This window comes from Pezoporus flaviventris, unplaced genomic scaffold, assembly GCF_033815535.1.
Source record: "Pezoporus flaviventris isolate CSIRO_AGI_PZ_B2104156 unplaced genomic scaffold, CSIRO_AGI_Pfla_v1 ptg000003l, whole genome shotgun sequence".
Taxonomy (NCBI): domain Eukaryota; kingdom Metazoa; phylum Chordata; class Aves; order Psittaciformes; family Psittacidae; genus Pezoporus; species Pezoporus flaviventris.
This window is the reverse complement of record NW_026892551.1, coordinates 9,407,032-9,434,466: the sequence shown is the minus strand read 5'-3', so window position 1 is coordinate 9,434,466 and position 27,435 is coordinate 9,407,032. Positions and strand designations below refer to the sequence as shown.

General features: G+C 38.1%; 1 protein-coding gene across 3 annotated transcripts in view; it reads left to right on the top strand.

Moving 5' to 3' along the window:
- The window catches only part of LMO7 (LIM domain 7), a 128,117-nt gene that overhangs the window by 16,968 nt on the left and 83,714 nt on the right, over positions 1–27,435 (top strand). For all 3 annotated transcript variants that reach the window (XM_061445259.1, XM_061445260.1, XM_061445261.1), the window contains exons 2-3: positions 18,762–18,832; positions 22,134–22,203. In XM_061445259.1, coding sequence (XP_061301243.1) covers positions 18,762–18,832; positions 22,134–22,203 — 141 coding nt within the window. The remainder of the gene's footprint in view (positions 1–18,761; positions 18,833–22,133; positions 22,204–27,435) is intronic.

The following is a 27,435-nucleotide window of genomic DNA, read 5'->3' as shown; positions in this document are numbered from 1 at the left end:
AATTCATGTAGCACCTGTGACCAAAGCTGTGTAATGAAGTCCAGACCTGCTTGTACTTTGAACATGCCCTTCCAAAAAATGTTTGTTATTTTTCTTCTGTGGTTTCTGGAGGTTCTTCAAAGAAAACACTGCAATAGCTGTAGCTGTTCTTTCCACTGGTACCTGCCCCATTCCCATGTAACTGTCGTTGGAGGTGCCCAGGAGGACCCTGTTGTCCTTCAGTGCTTGTAGGTCAGTCACTTCTATTACAGCACAACAATCCTCCCTCAAGGAAAGGGAGATGAGGTTTTGTTGTTGTTTGACACAGTCACGTAATCTGTGTGGAAATGCAGAAAGTGCTAATGATGCATAGGTCCTCAGCACTGCCATCTTGCACTCTGCCATCTCTCTGTGCTCATCTCCAGTGGTTTTAAGGCAGCAGGCCACTAGAGGAGCACAGCTGGATCACCAGGAGCCTCACTAAGCATTGTAATGCTAATAACCATGCACATAAAGACTAGTCAGTTCCTTCCTCCCCATCTGCAGCAAATGATTAGAAGAAACAGGCTGTACAGAGGAATTTATTTTTGGAACAGAATTCATTAGAGAGCATAAATCAGATGCAACCAGTACCTTAGCTTTTAAATTCTAATCAATCGTAGTTCCCTACGCAACTTTTACTGTAGCATTAGAGTTTGGGTTATATGTGATAATGTAAGTGCCACTTAAATTGTGTCTCTTCAGAGTTAACAATTATCCTGAGTAATTATAGTTACTTGAGGGGGTAGTACTTGTGTCTGTCCTGCTACCATGAGTACACAGTTCTTCTTTTTTGTCCTTTTAACTATGTCAGGTCATAGCAGGCATTATAGGTTTGAATTTCTGACTTGATGCTTGGAGCATACATCCTAAAATAAACTGATTTATGCGTAGGCATTTTTTGTGTCTAGATTATTATGTTTTTTGAGCAGTTGCTGTGAAGCACCTCATTTCCAAAACAACACCAAAACTCCCCTCCCGAAACTTACTTTGTTCTGTCTTATGCCCTAAATCCTGCAGATGCATACATGCTTAACTAAGAATTTTCTCTTGGTTTGGTATTCAGATGATGAGACATGAATGAGTAATATGCCCTTTCATGTGGAATTTGCATATATGGCTCAAAGGAGCTTAGAGGTCATGTAGTTCATGACTGTTCTCTTGTAAAACTGGATATTCTTATACCTAGACCATTCCTGGCATTTTTATTCTTTTAACCTCTTAAAAACAGGCAAACTGGTCAATGATACATAACTTTCATTTCATGGTTAGTTTTTCTTCCCTGATACCCAACAATCCTTTTTTTTTTTTTTTTTTCAGCAAGTTAAACCAACTAATAACTTTTTCATAGCAAAACTCTAAAGTTTTCCCTCTCAATCTCACCTGTTCTCTATAATAAGTAGTCCTCATGCTCTTAAGTTGCTTCTCTGTCTTGTCTTGAAGTGCAATACATGCAATAGCACTTACCAAACTGAGTAGGACAGCTACTGCAGCAATGTAACCTGGTAAATAACCACTTAAGATGGTGGCATTGCATAAAAGGGTGTGGGGATGACTGACTACAAACTGAGGTCAAGTCTGTTGTAAATAAAAAAGTTAATATTGTTTTGAGATGTACAGGGATATCCTATTTTTGTGTTCAGTTGCCCTGTTTTAAGAATAATATTTTAAAACTATGCTGGATTTTTTTCTTTATGAACTTTGAACCAGTGCTCTGATTTAGGACTAGAATAGTGAATTCTCATCTACCCCCATAATGCTCATGCAGCATCTCATCTTGGGTTCATAAATAATCTGGTTGTAGTCTGTCACCTAATTCCGTAAAGAACACGCTAGAGTGTCCTGGAATTTGAAATAACTTTTCTTGGGTCCAGTTTAGTACCTTGTTGTGTTAGTAATCTGATGTTGTGTCTTAGAAACCTGCTTTTTACATGTGTGGTCTTCCTACTGTCATGTAACGGTCTTATAACTCCTTGACTAGACTGTATTTTCACAGTCTGTGTGTCTTTAAATAAAATAGCAAGTCTTTTTGCCAATTGCATAACTTAAGTCCATCAATAGCCCACTTACTGTTTTGCTTCTTGTGGATCAGACCAGTTAATTTGCCAAAGGAGGGAAGGAAAAAAACACAACCAAACAATATTTATATGTGACTTTTCAAACAGAAGTGTTATCTCCCTTCCAAGCAGCTATGGCTTGTGGTGGTGAGGAATCAGCAATATTTAATCCCCTTCAAAAAATCAAGTTGTGGAAAACAGTCATAATGTCCTTCTAACTCCTACTCTCCTTTCTTATTGTGTCGTCGCATCCCTGAAGAGTATCTTTACTTTTACTGTTTCACTCAACGAGACCTTTGCAGCGCTTTGAGTTGAAGATAATTGCTAGTGGCTCAGAGCATGCTCTAGCACACAGAACAACTTTAATTAAGCAAATTCTTCCAGGCTTTGCCACCTTAAGTACTTTTTTTCTGCTCTCAGTGGTTGTTTTCCAAGTCCCAGGCTTCTCTGGGGAATCTGACAGCTGTCTAACCAAACATCAGAGGAGTCATGTCATTAACTATTTATTCCCCTTCATCATACCTGATCTATCCTCTTTTTTCTTCTAGCATGGCCAGAGAATGTCTTCTACATTTTACTTTTAGTTACTTTTCACTTTAACTTGCCTGATTCTCTGTATTATGCTAGTTGTGTCAATTTTGTTCACTTACTTTTTTTTCCAATTGCTTTCTCAGAGTTCCTGTCTAATCATATTCCTGTTTGGTTTAGGCTATTCAGTTTCTCATCATATTTTTGAAAGAATACAAAGTTAAGCTAACTGTAGCACTCCAGTGATTTGATTGAACACCTGCCAGATTCAATAATAGCCTTTAAAACAATGGAGTTTTGAGCCCACTTGGAAGGTATCGCAGGGTAGTCTTGATACACAGCAGACTGAGGCTTCCTCTTTCCATCATGCAAAACTGTTGTCTTTAACGATAAAAATTCTGAGTGGGAAACTGAGGCGCCCTGACATGACTTATTTGAAGTAGTTCTGTATTTTAAAGTATCGACTGCAATGTTAAAACCTACAGGACAGTCATGGTAGTCTGTATAACCCATGGCTTGACATCCTTGCTGACAGCTGAGATACTCATTACTGCAGTTGCAGTAACATTTTGGGGCACCCTTTGTGGTGTTTGCAGTGGAAGGCAAAAGAAACATGAGGATGGTTATTAGAATGGTGTGTGTAAGCTGGCAGGTTGTCCCCTGAACATCTGTGTGATGCAGTAAGGTGCTGTGCTGAGTTTTAGTGACTGGTTGTTCTGTAGTTATAGTGAGGGTTCTTTAAGATTCAGTAGTTTATTCATATTAGGCTGCATTTCCTGCTTTTACTCCAGTAGGAGTGTTATGGCAAACTTCAATATGTTTGTTACAGCAGAAGCAAAACAAAACCAACCTATTTTCACCTTCATGCATATAATTGTTATGTGCAGACAATAAAAAAAAAAACAAACCCAAAACTATATTTCTGGGGAAGAACACAGTTATTGGTGAAAACAGACTTGTAATGAAGAAAATATTGCCAAATAACTGAGCAACACTATTTCCTGCCTGTAGCCCTAAAACAGATAGGTCCTTGGCATAAAGCTGAACTTGCAGGTTTGAGATTAGGGTGTTTCTTCTTAGTTAAACATGAGAATAAAAAGAACATTTGGTGCTATAACACTTATTGGGAACTCTGCTGCTGTCCTATTCCTTCCAAAAGTGTTATCCAACTTGGAGATGCAGTCTTAAATTCATACTATAGATAAATATTTGATCAAATACTTTATTATCTCCCAAGCAATGGGAAATCAGACAGTCTGGCACAAATAATGCAAGCTGTAGGTGCAGTTTCATTTCGAAGTATATCAGGCATCATGATGGGAAAGGAAGAGCAAATGTTCTTTGAGCATTTGTGATAAGTACAGTAAAGGCCCATGCCTTACTTCTCAAGTTCCAGGAGGGAAAGAGAAGTTTGGAAGTAGAGCATCATGATGGAAACCTCCTTGTGTCTTCTCTTGTCCTCTAGGTGCACTTGTCACTTAAAATGTGGTGTTCTGCTGCTTTCAAAATCTTGACAACCGATACAGTCATAATAATTCAAATTTACACTTTATGAATGCCAATTTCAGGATACCAAGAGTGTGATTACTAACTAGTACTGTCAAAATTCATTATGGAGTTCTGGACTCGTACATAATTGAGAGCTTGCTAATCTATTATAGAATATTTTTGTAGTGAAAATGCAACTTCAGCTGGAAAGAACACAAACAAAAAACCTCAGAGTGGTGCCTAAAACTAGTTGTTCGAATAGTTTCAGGTTAGTTATAGTCTGTACATTGGTGTGCTTGGTGGTTCTGCTGGTATCTGTCATAAAAAGCCTAAACCAATACGGTTTTAGAAAGAATGATGCTGGGACAGTTTGGTGTCATACAAAGAGTCCAGATGATAAAAGAACAGGGTATGTGTGTTTATGTAGTAGTAAAAAATGCAGCTTATAATAAATAAGAGGAACATGAAGGGAAAAGAAAATCTTGTGCACTTCTTGTGCTTTATGATGTAAAATAAGTGATTTTTTTTTTTCCCATCATTTCTTTACCTTGTATAATTTCAGATATAGAAAATTCATATTGAGCTGAAGGCAGGATCTTAAAGGAAAAAAAGAATTGTCAAAATAAATTCCACTTTGTAACAGCAGAGGTCAGAATGTATCAGGAGATATGGGAGAAGGAGATTGCAGTGGCACCCAGATTCTGTGTGAATTCTCACCCTCTATCGAAGTGGGCTGTCAGGCTGAGGCACCACTCTTGGGGAACATTGGCTTCCATAAAATATGGGAGTTTTTAATAGCATATTCATGGTTACATGCCTTAGTTAAAAGGGCATTGTATGGATGTAATGCTTTAGAATGAAAACAAGTTAGACTTGTGTCCAGCTTTTTCTGGATACACTTTTCCCTATCTTGCTGTATATTACAAACAAAAAAATCTGTGAGCAAGCAAATGGTAAAAAAAAAAAAAAAAAAGAGAAAAATCATAGTATATGGGGCAGGAGAAAGTGGTGGGTGATATTTTTTTTCTCTTTTTCTAACAATTTCTGATGCAAGAGAACTCTGAAAGCATGTGTTGCTCTCCCTGTCTGTGTGGTTTTTACCAGTTAATAATAGAGAAGCCTAAAACTCCTCTAAATATGAAAGCACTGGTATCCTCTCTCCCCACCTTGCGAACGTGCTGACTTATCTGGTGCAGATCACTGTCAGACTGAGGATGCTGGGTGAGATGGACAATCAGTTTAACTCATTGGCTAATTCCTTTGTTAGTCTGTAAACATTGTGCAAGTGATGTTGGAATGCTTCAAGCTGAAGTTACATCCAGCTTTTTGTTCTAGAAGAAAATACTTAAGAGGATGTGTATCCAATAAAATGCATAATTTTGTGATGCCCCCAAACAAAATTAAATCTTGCATCTTAAATAACATCAATGATCCAAAGTACCATTCCTTTCTTTCTGGAATTTCAAATATAAAAAAAAAACAAACCCAAAGACATCATTCTGCTTTGATAAAGCAGTGACCTAATGTTGAAAGCACTTCCCAATTTTGTTTTTGTTATGGTAGGAAAAATGTCTTCAGCTGCAAATAAAATGGTAAGAATTTTCATGTGGAGGTGATAATCATGTACCAGATCAAGCAGCAGAAATTGGCATAACCTCATGCAATATGTATGGAGGAAAATGTTTAAACTGGGGGCAGTCTATGCTTTGTCTCAGTTGCTAGGCAAAATTTCAGACATTCTTGAAGCCTTCATGCCCTGGAAGGCTGTTGGTCATAGAAAACATTGTGGCTCAAACCTGAAATGCTTGAGGCATCTTGCCTACAGTAGAAGAAAATCTCAGTCTTCCAAGACACAGATATTTTGCTTATGAAAAACTGTATGGATTAGTGATAATATCTCTCCATTTCATGCATTGTTATTTTTAAAGACAAAAGAAAGCTAAGCTAGAGACAAAAATTGCCCAAGGTACAAGCATCTGTTTATAATCCAAAAAGTGCATCTTTTCTGTCTTTGCAAGGTAGAAGCATAATCATATTGAATGAATGGAACATAATAATCTTCCCAGGCTGTTTTTATACCTCGGGGCAGAACATTTTGTGGTGCAGTTTGTGTGCTTGCATATCAGTGCTTTTTTTGTGTGCATTTTGCAGGGCTTTTTTAATCACTCTGGCTGTATCATTATGGGAGATTATGTGAAAATATGTGAACCAGCCCTCTATGGGCTGGAACCACTCTGTTTTTTCTACGTAGGACTTAAGATCAGTGTTTCCTTTTTGAGAAAGGTTCTATCAGCCACATGCAGATAAATTCTTTAATATACCATTTTCCTTTATTTTCCCAGAGAAAAAGAAATTCTTTTTTTCAGCAACATGGAAAAAATTGAGGTATTGAAGATTCACATTTTACATGCTAAATGGGTTGAATATGGAAACGATGAGGTAAATTTCTGCCTCTCCCTTGCAGGGTATGAAATTGGTTACAAGGAGTCATGAACGTTTCTGCAAGGATGTCATAATAAATATAAGCAAATTATAATTGTCTTCTGTAATAAGGGGGGAGATTGGCTGCTCTTGACTAGTAATTAAATCCTACCTCTGGGCAGTGTACACAACAATCTTGTTTAGCTGCTGACAGTCAATCTTGTCTTGGGCTCTTAACACACCCAGTTGAGGAAGCAAGAACTCTGTCAAACCAGTCTGGTTCCTTGGATAATTAAATAAAGCTGCATTTTGCAGAGGAGCAATAAAATGGCTGGAGGAAGTGTCATGCTAGAGGTGGCTGAGTTGGGTTATGTCAACATGAAGCCTGGATCAGAAGTGGAGCGGCAAGTGATGGTGTTGAAGAGCAAGGAGAAAGCATTGGAAGAGTCTGGAAGAGCAGCGGTTGTCACTTGTGGCTTCCCTTCTGGACTACAATCTCTCCTCTATGTTCTTCATCTTAATTCTTTAATTGAATTGTGGCAGTCATCCTTGCACAGGGCCACCTATGACTTTGAGAACTGCTAATGCTGCTTCTATCTTTGGTTTTGCAAACCAAGAAGAATAATCCCATGGAGAGTAGGAGTTTGCTAGTGGTATATTTGGCTTAACAAATACTCAAATTACTAGACCAATGAGTTCAGATAAGAAAGCCAAATACCAGGGCGTAAGGAAGAACCTTTTTATGTCATCTTTAAGTAGGGTGAAATTCTAATTTTAAGGTGGATGGTAGCCTGATCCCTGATTTGTGCTAGCACTGACATTTTATTTTTGTAAAGGCAAATATATCTTAAATAGTGAAGGACTTGGATCTTCTGGGAAAATGATATATATGGCCATGAATAATGGGTGAGTAGTGTAGCCTGCAGTTTAGGATGAAACCATGTCTGCTGTGAGATGATGGAAGGGTCTTGGATGAGGTATAGCTGGAATAGGATACCCTGAAAAGTGAAAAGCCTTGTGATCACACACAAGAACATGTTCATTTTTTGGAGTTCTCAAAGCATAAAGACACGGTAACTTGCTATGTGTTCATCAAATATTCCTTTATCTTAGATTCCTTTAAAAGGACAGCATTCATATTTTATAACTCCTCAGAAACCTAATCAGAGGCAAAGAATTGGTTAGCAAAGCTTACTAAGCCTGAGCTTCCTCATTCCCTTGCCCAGACTGATATTCACCTCTTCTAGATGTGCTTCTGTCATCTTTTCAAATGCACGCGATCCTTTTGCAGCTCCCTTGGACTTCAATTTCCTCTGTAGCCATCCTTCCTCTTCCGACTGCAATTATTTAATTTATTTGCCAGAGGCAATTTCTTTCATCTACTGTCAAGGAGGGGGACTGCATATAAGCACAGAGCCTCTGGTCATATGTCGTACCCAGTGTATCTCATTAGATGGTGCTGTGAAGCACTGACAATGTCCTGTGCTGTCCAGCACTATAATGTAGGAGCTCATTACCTGAATGCAATGTATGGCTATGAGCCTTAGGAAATTAAGCCTTCAGAAGTCTCACTTCCAGCTTAGTAACTTGGTGCATGCATAGTACATTTCAAATATCCCAATATAATTATTTTTATGTGTTTATATTCCTTTAAATTTAGGATTTAAAAAAAATAAAAAAAAGACCCAGAAACAAAGCCAAAACACAAAAAACAAACCACAACCCCCCCAAAATACCAATTTTCTTGACTTTACAGTTCTGTGTAGCTTCTCCTTCTGTTTACTCACTATCACCTCTTGAAAATGAAATGTTATTTAAAAAGCCCCCAACTATTGAACACAATAGCATTCAAGTGCTTTACACTCTTGCTTTTATTTTGATTGACCAGGTCATATCAGTGGAGCTCTCTTAAGCTAATCCTTCCCTCTGAATTATTCTAACTCCAGGAAAGGAAGAATATTTCTGCAGCTGAAATCAACATTTATTTCAGTTAATTCTGCCTGATGGTTTATTTCTACATAACTGTTGCTAGATATTATTGAAATTTCTAAATGTTGTTTAAGCACTACAGTTAATGCCAAATGCCATAGTGGTGGTGTAACTGTTTTTTCTGGACTCTGTACATGATGTTAATTGCCTTTATGGTGTCTTTTGACCCTGTTAAGTGTTCGTTTTCACACAATTTCTTTGCTCTCTGTCCATCTGTTGCCTTGTTAATGAGCAAAGTAAACCTGGTGAAATGGGTTGGAAATCTGTGGGTGTAGAACGAGATATAAAAGTTAGGGGATGTGAGGACAGGAGAGAGGATGCAGTGAGAAGACTGTTGGTTATCCAAACCTTTATGTGTGCACACATGAGTGTATGCATGAGGAAAGGGGGGTTGGTAAAGGTTTTCAGCTGAAGCTGACTCAAACCATGTCTCAGTACGTATGCTGCTCAAAGTACTGCTTCCAGTAATGGTTGAAAAGTTTGAGAAGATTGACAAATCTCCAGTAACAATAAGAAATTACTTCCACACATGAATAACCTCACTAAATATGCAAAAGCAATTGTAATTGAAGCAGTTCCTTTTTGTGTGCATATTCTTTTATCTGATGCCTTTTTCATTCTCCTACTGAATGTAGTTCCAGGACCTTGTGGTTAGATTCCTGGCTCCCTCATGGCACCAGCACTGCCTTTTGGAGAATCTTGGATATTTAAAATAAATGTAAAATCAAAGTGTTAAATACACCCAGGATCAAAGCAGTCACTTTGTAAGAGATTGCTGTAATCTAGGGCAGAAGTGTGCTCTGGTTTTGGCCATTTCATTTCATATCTCTGCATTTCTCTGCCACTTACATAAATAATCCCAACAGGGACCCACGTGCAAACAGCAGCAGAGTTTAAGCGTATTTTTCTTCATCGGTGTAAGCAGAGATTATGTTTTCCTTAAGGTCCTTCCTCTAAAAATAAATACTAGTGAACTGACAGTCTGTATTGAAACTTGCAACATTATACTCTCTGACCTGAAATGACAGTAGTAGTAAAACTGAGCTATAAACTTAGGAAATACAAACACGAGAAGGCTTTTTATAGTTTGCATTTATCTTTTGTTCTAAATGAACAAGAACAAACTATTTAAATATTCAATTACAGTGAAGTGGAGACATTACTTAAAATACTAAATATAATAGATTAAAATGTTAGACAAATGTGATTTTTAGTACCTCTACAGCAAAAATGGCCAAGTTTGTATTTGCTTTAATCCTATCTTTACATTTGCCCTAGAAAAATGTGATTTTAGTATCACTAACACTTTATCTGTTAATATTTCAAGCAATGCCTCCATTTTAAGTGAAGCTTGAAAAAAAAAAACACCTGTGTTTTAGCTAGTTCCCCTGAACTGAAAGTCCTGCAGTTGTCATAAACTTTGTATTCCTCATGTAGCAAAAGCAATGGTATAAACAGATTTTGCATGGAGGTTTTCAGGGTGAGATTGTGGTAGCTGTCTGAACTTGAAGTTCTTTGTGAAGGCACATGGCCATCCATCCCATTGGGCACATACTGCCTGTCGTGGTGCTGCATCACTGGATCTTTGGGTGTACTAAGCCTTTCAAGAATCTGCACTAAGTCCAAATGTTATTTTCTTGTCTCCAGTGTGCTGTTGTGCCCTTCTCTGGTGACTGGAACACCTGGCTCAATTGCTGTGGTCAATTTTGTGGTGGGAGAGAGGTAGTGGGATGTATAGAGGAGTTATATGAGGATGAGGGTTTTAATTTTTTTCAGTGGGCTTGTTCAGCTTGGAGAAGAGAAGGTTCCAGGGAGACCTTAGAGCAGCCTTCCAGTTCCTGAAGGTGCCTACAAGAAATCTGTAGAGGGACTTTTTACCAGGGCATGTAGTGATAGAATAAGGGGGAATGGCTTTAAACTGAAAGAGGGGAGATTTAGATTAGATATTAGGAAGAAATTCTTTACTATGAGGGGGGGGGTGAGACACTGGAACAGGTTGTCCAGAGAAGTTGTGGCTGCCACATCCCTGGAAGTGTTCAAGGCCAGGCTGGATGGGGCTTTGAGCCGTCTGGTCTAGTGTGAGGTGTCCCTGCCCATGGCAGGGGGGTTGCAGCTAGATAATCTTTAATGTCCCTTCCAACCCAAACCATCCTATGAATGTTCTATGAATTTTTAGCACTATAATAAAGCACAAAATAGCGTGGGTGGTTGCAGGACACTTCCTAAAAGTAGGCCCTTCACATGAGCATGAGAAAGAGAGTGGGGAAAGAAGGCTCTGGTGCCATTTCTGGGTAGCAGGAAGACCATGGTTTTCTCCTGTGACTGCATTGTTCAGCCAGCCCTATAAAACCTTCCATCTGTGGTGTTTAGGTCTCCTCCCAAGATTGTGGGGTTTTTTTTGTGTTTGTTTTTTTTTGTGTTTTTGGTTGGTTGGTTGGTTTTTTTGGGTGTGAGGGTGATGTTGTTTTTTGTTGGGTTTTTTGTTTGTTTGTTTTTTGTTTGTTTGTTTGTTTTTTGTTTTGGTTTGTTTTTTTTCCTTTTAAGCTGTGTTGTAGCTGAGACTTTTCTAGTCTTTTTATTTCAACATCCCAAGGGAGATGTTGAACATACTGTTTTTTCTGCCCAGAGCAAGCTTTTTGTATGCCTCAGGTGGACACTATGTAGGTGTCCAGCTGAGACATAGCTATGCAGGGATTAGTTTATCCTTTGATCACTTTTCCACAGCTCGGAAAGGCGTTAACATTAGTCAGGTAGCAACCAATGAGTGTTAAAGAGGTAGATATTAGAGGTTTCAGAAAAGAGACGAAGAAATTCTGTATGGAGTGACTGACTTTCACAGTGGGCAATTTCAAAATTTGGCTAGCGTGAGAGCTCGTATGTTATGAAACATGATCATTAAAAGATATCTGAGAACTGAAACTGGTGTCTCTGCTCACCACTTCTTTTATCTCAGTCAATTGCTTTTTTAGAGACTGTTCTTTCATGATTCTTGTTCCCAGAGTTTTTTGCCTATTTATGGAATTCAGTTGTTGCTTTCTGGCTGTATCAGGGGTGAACTGAATGTTTGGGGTTTTCTCATGACTACTTTATCTTTCTCTTTAATTAGGAACGTTTATGGGCAAGAGGCTTAATACCACCCTTCTTTTATGACCAGCCACTGAGCTAGTATGGAGCTCAGCTGGAAAATTTTAAAATAATATTATTATTCTATTGTCTTGGGAAGGTGCATAAATATCTACTTTTATTTAACTGAAGTTAATTGCAAATGCACTTGAGAAAGTAAATGCATGGCCAAAGTTAGGTTAAACATTAAAGCATGCATGACTCAAGATGGCAGCTGTTGAAGCTGTGTGCACTTAAACTGTTTATGGAATTAAGAGTTTTTAATAAATTGGAATAGTTCCTGAATAAACTTATATATAAAACCTATATTTATATATAACAACAATAATTGTCAATGATTCCTAGCCGTTCAAAATTTGCTTTGCTTTTGCAAGTTTTATGTCCTACTGAAACATTTAGCTTCATCTAGTTTATGCTGCCTATCTCTGCATATACAGTAGGGCTTTTTTGTCACACAAAATAATGTATATTGTTTTTCTTAGTTTGATACCTGTGAATACAGTCAGCAGTATAATCAACAGTAACGTTATTCATCTGGCTGTATTGTGGGATGGCCTTGTTTGTGTAGGAGGAAAAAAGCTTGACTGAATTGATTGATCCCAAAAGTGTATCCTTGCTCTTTCTGCAGTATTGTCCCCCTAAGTCAGGGATTCTCTTAGATATTGGAAGAAAAACTTCAGTCTTTCAGACTGTGTCCCTATATGCAATTTGACAGAAGAGCTGAAACAAACAGGGCATAAATAGCTGATGTATAGAGATCTGTTTCTAGCACCTACCACACCAGTAATCATGTCCTTTCTTGTTTGTCCTTTATTCAGTGTTTTCTTCATCTTTTGTAAGAATGTAGTTGTATGTTAATTCTGGAGTTTTGGCATGTCTGCCCAGAAGGCATACCACAGTAAGACCCCATCATTATGTTGATGACAGAAAATAGCAGTCAGGCTTTTTCAATAATCAACTATTTCCTTTCATAAATGTCTGTTCTGGTTTGTTATGAAAGGCAGTTTTGGCTGAAGAATGAAAAATTTCCACATTCTCTGAAATGAAATGATGTCCAGGGATTTGGGGTAGGGGGTTAAACGGGAGAGTATAGCTTTGCATTGAGCAATAGAGTGGGAGTTATTCCAACTGAAAAACACTATTGTTATGGATATAAAGGGCAACATTCACAGCAGAAGTGATCAATGGCAGAAACATCCATCTCCTTCAGCCCTCTTACTTTAGCTGTGCACACAGCTAATAAGCAGAATTCTTGGTAGATACTTTTCTTATTTCCAGCCACCCCAGCTCTTTTCCTCAGTAGAGTTGTGACCGTCTTGGATTTTAGTGATGAGGTGCGAGGGCTTGAAATTGGGAGCTTCCTTCTGTAGAAATCTGGGCGTTGCTTTTGACTCCTGTGAAGCTGTTTGGCTGGGGCATGTCATAAGCTGGTTGCTGGACAGCTGACCGGGAAAGCCTTTGTAGGTACCAGCTTCTCGATCACGTGTTGACCTCTCAGGAGTTTGTTGGACCATGAATTAAATTGTGATCAGAAGGGAAGATAGCAAGATTGTGATCTTGGCTGCTTCAAACCTGGTGTCCCTCCTGCTACCAGATGTGAAATGCCAGGAATGTTCTCCCTGGGTGGAAGATGGGAATGCCCACACTTTTTTTTTTGTTTTTTTTTTTTGTCCTGGGGCTCAAAATTCAGGGATACCGATCCTGCTTGCCTCAGAAATGAGTCACTCTTTTCTACTGCTTGACCTTGAGAAATCGAGTGATCGCTGTGGTTGCTGCAACATCAGAGGCTTTCGACCCAACTGGCTGATTTTGCCATTTGTGTATTCAAATTGAGTGCAGCAACCCTCTGAATATGGTTCCTACCAACTGCCCTTTTGGGAGGCATTTGGATCAATTGATGTGACTAGAGCAAATTGTGACAATGTTAGGGGGGTTTGGTTTGGTTTTTGTTTTGTTTGTTGTTTGTTTGTTTTTGTTGTTTTTTTTTTTTTAAGAAGAAACTCGGAGAGAAAGAACTAGTAGGGAGGAGAAAACTGGATGGGAAGTCTGCAAAGGGCACAAGCTCCTCACTTTAAAACTTAAATGGCAGCATTTTTGACAGCTACTGCATATGCCATTCAAGAAGCTCGTATCCTACATGGCATTTAAACAGGAGTACAAATAGCCATGAAACAGGGAGGCAGGACTTTGGGTAGTGTGTCTGAAATGTCCCACAAAGCAGCTACTCATTGTCACAGTGCAGAAGAACCACCAGTTTCTGCAGCAGCTCAGGAGAGATGAAAAATCCCTTCTGCTTTGGTATTTGGTCTTCTGTTGTGACAGACTCTAAATGATAAAATCTCTCAAGCTGAGGTAGAGTATGTACTGACAGTTGTATATAAAATGCAGTGGACTCTAAATACCTTATGAAAATGAATCTGCTTCCAGGCCTTACCAACTGTACAGATACCAGAGCATTGGGATTTTTTTGAACACTTTCACGTTTGCAGTGTCTGTAGCCAATATATCTCCTGGTGCGTCTTACAGTAACAGTACTGTTGGGGAGTGATATATTGGGTGAGGGCAGTTAAAGCCAAACAAGTGCTAGGAATGGAGATATATAATGCTGGAATTGTGTAAAGATGGAGCCATTTGCAATGTAGTCTGATTCAGATTTTGGGTAATTGGTGCAAAAAAGGAAGGCCATTAGCAATGTAGCAGTTCAGACATTAGTGTGTACATGAGGAGATCTGCTGAGGCAGGCACTGTGACACAAACTGGCAGGCATAGTCAAAATTCTGTAGTGGGAATGGTACTGTAGTGTTAGTTTCTTATCGTTGTCCCAGTTCCTTACAGCACCTGAGAAGCCCTCTGCAGCATGGTAAACTTGGCTTTTCAAGCTGTAGGCTGAGCTGGGGACCTGAAGTTCATGAATCAGTGTAGTATCCTTGAGGTTGCTGTCTAATTGCTTGCCCTGTGTGATCCTTGCATGAGCCTGCATTAAGCCTGTTGATGTCATGTGTGGTTTCTTGAATATTCCAGCCCAAACCTATGGCCTTACATCAGGAAGCTGCAGCCTTTACGCTGGTACAGCTGGTCTTTGTCTCAAATTTGTGTGTGGGGTTCTTGCATGGTTTGAGATCATGTAGCCTATGTGGAGCTGTGGCAGAGGAGCTCTGAATGAGATGGAGAGAGCAGTGCTGGCCAGCATGAACTGTAGAGCCAGCTGGATGGCAAGTACCTGGCTCCTCTGCAGCAAGACATTGTTCGGGTCACAGGCTGGTCATGATGCAGTGTTGCCTCCTTGTTTCTGAGCAGCTAATGCTTTTGTGGTGGAGAATAAGTTAACCAGTGTGCCTGTATACACGGTGTGAGTCTTGCATTGGATGGGGAGAGTCTAGTTTAGGTATTTTTACCACAGCAAAATAAAACTGAGAGACCTGCCAGTCCCTTGCAGTTTGAGTTGCATGTTCTGGTATTTATAGGAAACCCACTTGAAGAACCTACTGTCCTGTGGTAGTGTTGCTTTTCTGCTGAAGCCATTCAAACCCATGTGGACCATGGAAGTAACTTGATGTAAACTCCCTTAGTATTTTTTATTAACACTGAAAAATCTTTCAGCTGTGACTAGCTTTTAAGGCAAAGAAGGCCTATTATGATTAGTTGTATTTGGCCTCTAGTAGGACAAGTCAAAGAAATGTACTCAGTGTTAATTTTGGTACTGAGGCATATAATCAGTGTATTCTTCTGCACCATGTGCTTTTAGTTCAGTCCTTTATTTTGATGTCATGCCATCTTCAGAGTGGTTGACCTTTGGTTATTTCTTTTTGATTTGCCTCTTTCTACAGGAATCGCAGCAAACCTGAAATTAAACTAGCCCTCTGTAAGCATTTTTTTTAAATGTCTAAATTTAAGTGAAGACTGGATTTGAATATTGTTTGAAGTAAATTGCTTGGACCTCGCAATTGCAAGTTACCAAAGTATTAGGGGACGCTGTCTTACAAAAATAAAATCAAACTGGTTTATAGCAGCAATTTGTGATATAGCCTTTAATTATGTCATAGCTCTCTATCAAAAAACAAGCAAAATACTTTCAGCTGAATGAAGGAGAGGAAAGAGGCATAGTTTGAAATGAGATGTTGTTCATACATAAATAAAACCTGATTTTTCAAGCTAATTCCTTTATTATTTGGCACATAGCCTAAGTGGTTTGAAAAATTGTCCAAAATCAAGTATGCCTTTTACATAAGAGTACCACACCCAGTATAACCAGTTTCAATGAATAAACAGTGACTCACAAATAGTAGACATTGTTTGAAGATGTAATATCTCTGGTTGGGATTTACTTTGTCTTAGTCAGGTTCTTAAAAGTCAGGGAACTCTCAGCCAGTCTATGGCTTCCCATTTTGATGGTTTTTTTTTGATACCTAGATCTTATGCAGGCTGTAATAGTTACAGCTGAGCTTGATGCCTCACAGTGAGTATGAGCTGGATGAAAGTGCATGCTGAAAGAAGTCCTCCCTCTCTGTACAAAAGGAGGTTTTAAAATTGAGTGCTTACTTTTATGACCTCAAGAAATTCAAGGTGTTGTGCAACTTGAGAAGTGTTTCAGTTTCAAGCAACCAGTGTTAAATTGTTCCTTGAGAATACTTCTTAACTACTTAATTATTAGTTATCCTTTAAAAGTCAATATTAATGAAACCTAACTTGGCAGTACCGATGCTTTTATTTTAGTGTCAACAAACCACATAGTCACCAAAATCTGTGGGTCACAAGATTGGTTTTCCAGCTCCATCCTTTATATCAAATCAGTGGCTGCACAAATAACTTAGTCCAAATGCTTCCAGTGTGATGTCCTCTAATTTTATTTTAAGAGGTCTGCAAATGTAATAGTAGCATTTACAACCTTGTAGTCCAGTTGGGTTCTCTTGTGGTTCAAGGATGGCTTGTAGTTACTTGAGGTCATGTGCTGAAAGACTTTGTAGCAGTCAAAAAGGTTCCACACAGGCACATGCTTCTTGACTTCTTGAGAATAATTTCTGAGGAGTGACCTCCTTAGCTACATGCTGCAGTTCTAGGCTTTTTTTGGGGGGGAGGATGGGCCCAACTCTGTAGGTACAGGAAACATCTTGCTATCTGTTGAATGCATGACTTACAAGTAAACTGTCTATATAAACCTAAATGCTTGGACTGTGTAGTCCTGCAGGTATCAGCACCAACTCCAGAATGAGAATGACTTTTCGACTCTCAGAATTGATTGGGGTTTGAAATGTTGCCATAAAACTAGACCCCAGTCCTACAGCTTCTATTACAGTACAATTCTGCTGTATGACATGCAGACTTCAAGCTTTTAGCTTGTAGAATGAAGGGTTTAATTTATAACCCATATCCCCTATTACCTAGGAAACACAAATATTTATGTTAAAACTTTCAGAGCTGTTATGTTACATTGACTAGTTTCCTCAAAATTACTATCACTGAATATATGAATTTAAAAGCAAAAGGCCATATTTTGAAATGAGGGTAATTTTCAGATGCTGTATTTTTAAGTGATTCTTGAAAATCATATTGCTGAGATGCAACATCTACTCTTCTGTTAGAGTGTTGTTACAGGAATATTGTATAAAACACAGTTCTCCCAGGGGGATCAGTATCAGCCTTTGTTGTTGTTTAACAGTGATTTGTTTTCTTTTCTCTCCCTGAATTTTGATTTATTTTTTTTCTCACCTTGAGTTGGTGTACTATCCTTTTTTTCTCTGTTTGTTAAATCCTAGAAAAAAAAAAAAGCCCAAACCTTAAACCCAACAGAAGATTTTTGTAACATCTAATTTTGTCCTCAATAGGGAGATGGCAGTTACAGCTTTTGAATTAAAAGATAACCTACCTTAAAACTATGAAGTTACAGTATTTCTACTGTTAGTATACATGCCTTTTGCAATTTGAAAAGAATAACAAGATGGTAATGTAATAGCTCCTTAAAGAGCTACATCCTCTCCTTTTGCTCTTTTACCAGGCACAGCTCATTTGTTTCGCTACTAATTTCTTTAATTACTGTGGTAATCAGTAGCTTTGGTCTGGATGCATGCAGGTTCCACAGCACCTTAAATTGTGTGCCTGTAGTCCTGGGCAGTGTCAGGGATGGTTAAGATCCCCAAAGAGAGGTTTGTAATTAGTTGGTGACTGAACCCAATGACCTCTAAGTTTGAATAAATGCTCTTCCTAGTGTTTGGTTTCTATGCCCAACTGGGATAAACCCCTCTTTTGGACTGTTTTAGGAATATTGGCCCTTTTTCTAACTTGTCTGTGGGTTACTAATCTGGGTGTTTAGAATAAAACTGCCAAATTTGGTCCCTTCAAGAGACATGGGTAATGTAGTAGGAAGAATCCAAGTGAGTTTAGACGTGTGCGGGGTGCTGTGTTGGTGGTCTCGTTTGAGATGGAGTTAATGCCATGAGCAAAATTTTTTTTCTTGTTGGAGAACGACTTTGCTGAATACATGTAGGCAATGCTTTTGACATTGGGTACCATGTCTTTTATAAGACATTATTCTTGTTCACTGCTTTTCACTTTGAATAGTCCCATTAGCGTAGTCCTAGCGCTTGCCAAGTAATGGGAATTGGTGTGCACGTGGTAATACAGACTTGCCCGAGTGGTTTCTTAGTCACATTGCCTTAGGTGCAAGTGGCAGGAATAAAACCCAAACCAAGCCAAACCAAAAAAAAAACCCAAACAACCCTATTAAAATACTTTTGTGCTGGATATGCGTATACGTGCTGTAACATGAAGTAGGAGATAAAAGACTCTTCTCTCTTTTTCACTTATGCTTCAAATTTATTTTATGTTTTTCAGTTTGGCTTCTATTGCTTTAGGAAATGACAAGTATTCCCACAGCATGTAGCTGAAGATTGATTTACACAGGGGGAAACTACTTGAAGATGTTTGATCTGACTTTTTTTGAGGCATAAAGAACTATGTTTTGAATACTTTTTTCTTTTGAAATTAGTATGAGAAAATAACAGTATGAACTAAGTGTTGAATTGAAAAGTTTTGTTGGTTTGTTTTTTGGGGTTTTTTTTGTTTGTTTTCAGTACTTAGATTCTCTGGCTACTCCTGATCTTGTGTGCATGTCCAATTAACTCTCAATTCTTATTTTTATAGACAGTTACTGGGAAAAGCTTTGGAACCAAAGACTTTCGAGCAGCTCTGGAAAATGGAGTCCTGCTGTGCGAGTGAGTATTGACTTACCTATATAAAAATCCTTCAGGCTAACATGAGTTGTCAGCTTTCAATCCTGGCCTCAGACGAAGTACCCAAAGTATTTTGTAATAAGTAATTTATTTTTTCTTTTAATACCTGTTGTTTACCCTGGGAAGGAAGAACAGCTTTCACATGTTCTCTTTCTAGATACACATGTTCCATGTGTTGTCCCACACACTCCTTTATGTGTTACTGTGAGGATTGTGCTGATCCCCTGTCCAGTTGATTGGTTTTATTGGTCATAATTCTCATTGTATCACTGGGCTTTATGATCGTCTTGTGCAAGGTGATGTGGCTATGCCTGGGATCAAAGCACTCACCTCTACATACCCACTGGTGTTGTTTTGGTTTAGGTTTTTCTCCTCAATCTCCACTCCCTTGAAATAAAAAATTGTAAACACTTGTGTTCTGGATCTAAAATTCTGAAAACTACCTATTCCTACCAGAGGTCTTTTTACACTTAAAGAAATTCTTTTTTTTCTTTACATTTCTGATTTGAACCTTACAAAACTGTAAGTTTAAGATAACAATCAGGCATATGTTTGTTACTTAATAATATTGCTCTTATGGTTCCATCCAAGTATCTCAATAATGTAGAATGTATTAAATGTCATTTGGCATACTTTATAAAAGCATACTTCAAAACCAATGCAAAAAACAAACCGAACACTCTAGGATGATAAAAGTAAAGGGACTGGGTCTCAGCATAACATAGAAAATGTCACGTGTGTGAACATGCAGTCCAGGTTTCAGTACTTTCTGGACGGACTTACCCATTGCTTTCAGCAGCAAACTCTGACTTCATCTGTTTTTTGAGTGCTTTCTCTGAAATGCTTCCTTGAGCTTATATGTTATAGGCTTGGCAGTAATGGGACTTGTCTGGTTTCGTTGCTAGATTGAGTCAGAGGTGTAGTATGTCCACTTGCCAGGTCTCTTCCATATATTTGTAACTGGTTTTGTACTTACTGGAACTGGTTTCCAGGACTGAAAGTGGTGCTAATCCCTTAGTATTTTAAGGAATGGCAGTTGTAAATGTCATTTAGAACACTAGTGTGAGAGAAATCTTGTTAGAGAACTACCTGGGTCATTTAAAAAAATCTCAAATCTCAGAGCAGCTCTTAAAAAATTCAGACTTTTTTTACTATTAAAATAACCGAAGCAAATGCAAAAGGGCAACATTGGTGCATTTTCCCTACTGTGAATATAATTGTGTTTTCCTGTCCTTGACTTTTTTTTTCCTTTGGGCCCTTTGTCCACCTAGTCTGTCTTGCTAGTTGCCTTTCCTAGTTACTCAAGTCCCTATATCACAATGATAATTTTGGATGATGTTGCAGAAATGGATGCTGTATTTCCGTTACTTGTGTAATGAAATGTTAACTAGACTGGATGTGGTAATAAAAATAACTTATACTTTTAATAAAAATGTATTTCTTCAGGTATGTATTTAGTGGGACGTGTGTATTGTATTCAGCTATAATTTTTAAACAGAGTCTTTAAGAACTGGCAACGGACTGATACATTCTAATCCCCTGATAACTTCATTGTTGACACTTATTTGGCAAAGGAATAAAAGCCTCCATCTGCCAAATGCAAATCAGTTAAATTTATCTGTAATTAATAGCCATATGCAAGAAAAACATCCTGTAATTCCTTCAGCTGAGCAGCTTGCCTTAGGAGACACACAACTTTCTTTAAAGAAATGGTGCCTCATTATGTTGCACTAAATCATATAGCTGTCCTCCTGTGTCATAATTTTAAATTTGATGTACCTGAAGTACAAGGAGAAGTGATTTTCATAGAAATTCTGGGGAAACAGAAAAGAACAAGATGGGAAAGATTTTCAGATGTCCAATTTTCACCAAAGGCAATAGAGTACAACATCATTGCGGCAACTAGACATGACATTGTCCATTTTTCCTTGGTTCACCTGTGATATGACTAATTTAGTGTCCATGGCTATATTATCTCTGGAGGTGGTGTATTTTATTTAAACAGCAAATATGCATTTTGAAGATTAAAAAAAGGGGGGGGACACACCCTCCCACATAATTTTTTGTTTTAATTTCACCTGAACAGATCACTCTTTTTTTAAATAAATTATTAAATATATTGTGCTTACTAAATAACTCAGTCAATGAAGTTGAAAAATCTCAGGACCTGTAGCCATTATTCTTCTTTTGCAGATATTTCTATCCTCCATTCCAGTGTATCTAGGTAAACTCTGTTCTTTGTGTTTACTTTCCAAATACATTTGCTGCTTGAGCAAAAAATGTTTTTTTCCCATGTAAAGTTACACACGTTAGGTCCTGGGTCTGCATTGATGTGGGCAGATCACAAAACCTTTCTGAACCTTTGTGGGCTAAAGGATCTAGCCAGACGAGCAACAACAAGAAGAGTGAGCAAGTCTAAAATCCTTAAAGGTATGCAGGAAGACAAAGTCTCCAGGGTGTCCTGAGGTCCCTGTTCTCTGCTGATGCTCTGGTCTAACATGTAATTTGAGGAACCACAGTATTTCCCTACCTGCATGACTGAAAACCTGGGTATAAAGGTGCAACAAATCCTATGCCTCATCCTCATCTCAGGACAAGGTGTGCATTTGGACTTCTGTATTCAAAAGTGAGTCTGTCCTCTCTTCTCAGATTAGGTATGGAGATTATATAAAGTAAGAATGATATGAGGCACAACCTTTTCTGGCTGAGACCGAAAATGATTTGCATGTGTAAATTGTATATGCCCAAAATGATTGTTGCACACAGACTGGGCTTGATAGCATTATGAAAACTGAATTGATTTCTTATATGTACATGAATATCAGTGCTTTCACACTGAGCTCTGAAAATTAGTATTCTGATACATTTTTGACATCACCTGCATCAGAACTTTTATGTGAAGTAAATGTTTAAATGGGAACTATGAGTCTGATTAGCATCACCACCCATGCAGTAGAAACACAGATCCATTTCTGCCTACACCTACCCAGGCATTTTCTTTTCTGTTTCACTTTGCCACTCTGGGGTTTTTGTGTGTATGTGGCATATCCCATTTTTGCTTCTGCAGTCTGCCGTTCCTTGTCACTTTTTGGAAAACTGATTTTAAAAAAGAAAAACAACAAACACAAACCCATAACTAGGGGGTATTAATAGGTTCAGATTTATTTGGTTCAAATCATGTAACTTACGACTATATGCAAAGTATTTCTTAATAAGCATTTTATGCTCATGCTCAAATAAAGTTGATTTATGTGACAGAAAATCATATGACTTCTTTTTTTAGTTTGATTAACAAGATCAAACCTGGCATTGTTAAGAAGATCAATCGCCTGTCAACTCCAATAGCTGGCTTGGTAAGTAATGGCATCAAATATAATATCTGGGGTATGGCACCATCATTTTAATGAGCGCTCTCTTGCTTATTGTTCTTATATGGTCTTGTTACAAAAGCCTACTAAGTTTTCAAAGTTTTAGCTTCATTTCCATTTTTGTTTAAAACTGTATCATTAATATGTTGTCTTAGACTGCAGATTCTGTGATTTGGGTCTGTAACTTTAATTACCTTGTTGCTGCGTGAAGCTGCATCATCCCCAGATGTATGAAGCACTGATGGCTCCGGTGCACAAGCCTATCTAGCGTTACTTGTCTCTCTTTAAAGACCACCCTCTTGTTTATGTTCATAAGCCACTTCAGGTGTCTCTTTATTAGGAAATGGTCAGATTAGGAAATGTTCTGTGTAACTGAAGTATTTTTAGAATGTGCTTCTCCCCACCCACAGCAAAGCTTAGGTTGCATTAAAATAACTCTGATGATGCAACAATCTCACTTCAGGCTTCATTTGAGGGAATTGCCAGTGTTTTGGCTATAAACCACATTGATGGGGGAGAGGGAGGAGATACATATAACCATTTTCACAGGAAATTTAGATTTCCAGTGTGCTGTTTGGCAAACTTGCTGGCTAGAGGCTGTAGGAGAAATTTTGTAACCATTTAGCATCAGAAACCTTTTTGTGCAAAAATAATGCAACGAATTTTTGTATTTCTCCCCCCACCACATCCGAAAGCCTTTTTGTCTATTCATGTCACTAGGATATCTAGGCCATTTAGTCTTTTCCTGAGAACTACTGGTCCCATCTTAAAAGACCCAAGGTGAACAGGGACATACATGATTTCTGTAACAAACGGAGGATCTCGCTTTATGGTAAACATGCAGTCTTAACATTAGGGAAAGTTACCTAATGTCTTAATATGAGTAGAATGCAAAGCATTGCTGGATACTTTTATTGTTGGTTCAATCCATTAGAACATAAAAACCCGTCTGTTTTTGCTGGTCAACTTCTCATTAGAGAATAAGTGTAATCAACTAAGCTGGAGGTTGGGTTAACTTGCCATATATCATTGCACAAGCTGAGAATGTGTATTTCCACATCAAATGAATGTAGAAAGTGTTAGTTTCTTTTGTCCCAGAAAAGCTGAGGGTATTAGGCTTGTGAATAATGAGTGCTGCACATTCTTTTCCTGTGAGGTATTGTAGAAATAATTCAAATGAAACCAAAATCATTCTGGGAGGACAGCACAGTTTATTCTATAAGCAGTTTGGTTGCCTAAGTGGCTTCTGAAGTAGCCATTTGATCCAATCCAGAAAGCCCTAGGCTAGATTTCATTTCTGTGGTGACATAAGTGTTGTCTTGAATCATAACTGCAAGAACTCTGTGGTTTAATGCCTTTTTTTGGTTGTTTCCACATGCAGAAGTTTGGAGTATTCATTAGGTGTGTCGTTTATATCTTACTTGTAGTGTATTACTGTTCCTTCAAGTTGTTTCTCGTCTGCACAAGTCTTCAAAAATAAAGGGGAAGAGAGGTGAATTATTCTCATAAACCAAGATCATCCAGTAATATTGTTGTTAAAATACCACTTGAATATGGTAATTGAGAATGCTGATGTTTTGTGTTAACCTGTGAAAAAGGTTTCTGATAAGTACTTCAGATTCAGAAGATCATGATTATGAGGGCCATAATGGGAGGGTTTCAGAGGATGGTGTTTACAATGGCAGTATTGTGAGGGAAAATGCATTTTCCCAGACTTGAGAGGAACAGGCTCAGCTACCCCAGATTTGAAGAGCCCAGCTTTCATCCTGGCACGTAAAACTCAAACTAAAAATGATCGGGTTTTGCATTTATAGAAAAGCAAGCATTGATACCTGACAAGCTTGGGATACTGCAGCTGATGAACCAAAGGATTTTGAGATGGAAAGATCTTGAGAAGGACTTATCTGGGAGGCTTGCTTGCCGTGTTATGGAAATATTTTCATTGCTTGTAAGTTGCTTCTCCCACGGATCTGTTTCTAGAGTGTTTTGTGTGGCTTCATGTGTATACTTTTGTGGCTCTCGCTTCTGCTGATTTCAGTGTCTTTCAGTATTGCAGTAATTATTGCTCATCACCAAGCCTTTATAAGATTTAGAAATAACTGTTGGTAGGGGGGATTCTTTTTCTTTTCTTCCCCTCCCCCCCTACCCCCAAGGATGAACAGATGCTGCAATTTGAATTTGGGTCTTGCAAATCCTGTAATCAGAACATCATGATTTTGCTTAAAGTTCTTGGGGCGTGGTGGAAATAAAATGATTGTTTACCAGAAGTAAACCCAAAGAAAACCTGGTTCTCAATAAATACGGACTCTTCAGCTTGAGTCCCAGCGTATGAGATGGTTAGACAATTTGGATATAATCACATGAGGGGGAGGACTTCGTGGTCTGACAACATCTTTTCCAACAAGGCTCTGCTGAGCATTCGTGGAGGTGCATCTCTGGCTGCAGTGCAGTTTTTTTCCCCAGAAACCTCGTGTTTCCAGCTCAGTTGGCTGAACACAAAAAATCATAAACTGTGATGGAAGTTATAAGACATCACAAGACAGTGGGAAGATGAATGAGTTTTGTATACTACATGCAAGCTCACCATATCTGTCAGAATAATATATTGCTTATTTCTCAGGAGGAGTAACTTTATGTTCTGTAGCAAGGCAAACTTTTAGTTATAGTAAGTTTCCAGCTGAGCCCAGGTGGTGAAGCAAATTTGGAGTTAGAATCAGTATCTCCTTTGGAGAGTGGTAGCTGATGGGAGTCTTGCCTTGCAGCGTACCAATTTGGTCTTCTAAGGCCATCTATCTTTCCTTGCATCTCCGGTAAGGTGAAAGTGCAGTGCTTTGCTCTGTGGCTGGGAAACATTACATCAGAGGCCTGAGGGGTGAGGTCAAACCACAGGACAGAGTAGAAAGCCATTGGGTTTTTCGAATTGTAAGTTAAATACCATTAGTGATAATTATTTTTTTTAAGTCGGTCCTTGATTTCAAACAAGCAGAGATGTTGCTAACTCTGTCTCTATGTGAGTGCTGGATGAATATTAGCACCAAATGTCATATACATCAAGTTCTTCAGCTTTGCCAGAGAGGGATTTTTTTTGTGTGAACTTTTGGTTCCCTTTCACACAAGAGAATAAAACTGCACATTTCTAGGCAGTCCCAGGTTTGAACATAGGCATCTGAAATACAGTAGAATGGGATGTTGTTTTGTTTTGTTCTAGTGGGGAATTAAGGTTTCTTTAGGATAAAGGAACAGTTTTCCAGGCAGGATTTTTCAAACACTTTATTTTTCTGGTTCACCAAGGCTCAACATGCCCTTCTGAAAAGTGCTATTCAAGCATCTTTCCCTCTCTTTAATGCAATCTAATGTAACATCGCTACATTCTATAATTTACTTATTTAATGTATCAGAATGTATTAGTTCCACTTACATCGAGACAGTGAAGGAGAGCTACTTTGTTACAGAGGTCATTGGTGTGTGCCTCCTAAATGGGGAAAGTAGGGAATAATAAAGGTAAGAAGGGAGACATGGAAGAAAGCTATACTAAAATGAAAAGGGAGATAAAGACAGGGCTGGGTAAGATTAAAAATGTTGCCATTAAAAATATTTTTCTAAGCCTTTGTGCCTAACACTTTGCAAACTGTGGAACCGCCCTGGTACTTCCTTACCTCTTGTCATCAAGTGAAGCTGGCAGAAGTTTCCTTTTCTGTGGGAAAGTTTTCTTGACAGGGTTGTTTGTTTTTTTTGTTGTTTTTTTTTTTTTTTGATGCAGGAGAATTTTGACATTTTGACTTTCTTATAGGACACTTATAAAACAATTTTTCAGGTAAAATCCACACTTGCAAAGTGAAGATTTTATGTTTTATTTAGGACTTAACTTCAAAGTTCCTTTTCTAGGTTGCTTGGAATCAAATTAGATGTGTTTTCCACTTAAATTTTAAAACATGACAATATTAATATGAGAGGTTTTGTTTTAATTAAAAAAAAAGAATTATTTTCAAAGTATATTTAATTGTGAAGTTCATTTCTTCATGCTGAAAATCCTGACTATATATTTTCTCCTGCTGTTCACCTCCTTCTGCTTAGTGTAGCCATGATATTGGTTCATGCTTTGTTTTCTTCCATTTTGTATTTTTTAAATTATTTGAATTTTTAAGTATTAATCTTCTGCTCTGTGAATTTGACTAGTGTAGGCTACATTAGTAATATTAACAGTAGCTCTTGGAAAAAGAAAGTATCTCCTTTCTATCCCTCATGAAAAATGAGGAAGCACAAATACACAAATACATGGACTAATTTACATAAAAGCTACAGTTGCTTGCTTTGCTGTGAAACACCAGAAGACAAAGGCTCAAACCTGGATGGAATTGTTAATAGTGCAGCAACTAACAGTGTGCAGAAATGCTGATTAAAAAATAGCCTCATAAATGCTGGTCAAGAGCTGACTAGTGGGCCGATAACCATTTGACATATTCTGTTTGCTAGTCTGATGTTCTCTTTTTGTAGCAATGAGGGAGTAATACTAAATGATGTAAACCTTCTGAAGGTTTTGAAGAGTACCAGAACACATGAAAGATGGGAACAGACTTTTTAGCAGGGTCTGTTGCGATAGGGCAAGAGGTGATGATTTTACACTAAAAGAGGGGAGATTCAGGATGGATGTAATGGGGACTATGTTTTTTTTACGTAATGGATTTTAGTGAAATTTTGTTAGTGCAATAAAAAATGCAATTGGAAATTAGCACGTGACTTTCTGTTGTAAAATTCAGAAGTTTCAGTTGATGTTACTTCATATTTCTAAGCAGATTTTCCTTCAAATTTGGGAACACAATGGGCACGCAAACTGTGGAATGAAAATCCTGATTAAAAAAAAAAAAAAAAACAGAAAAACCCCAAACAATGTTATGACTTTTTTTGGTCTTTGCAAAGTTATGGAGCATTTCAGAAACTTGATCATTATGGCTAAAATATTAAGAAAAGTCTTGCCTTTTATATAAAAAGTTTTAAAAATGTTACGTCTTGGAGTACTTTGCAAAGAGTGCTTTGACATGGTTTCAGCTCTACAGTTGAAAATAACAGAGCATGGGTAGAGGGAGTTTTAGTGGCTTTTCCAAGGTCAGTCGGTAAGTTGGAGTATGGTAGGGGTTGACTCTCTGTCCAGTGCACTCACAAACTATACCGCAAAAAAAAAAAAAAAAATCAGACTTTTCTGGTTTTTTTTATGAGGAC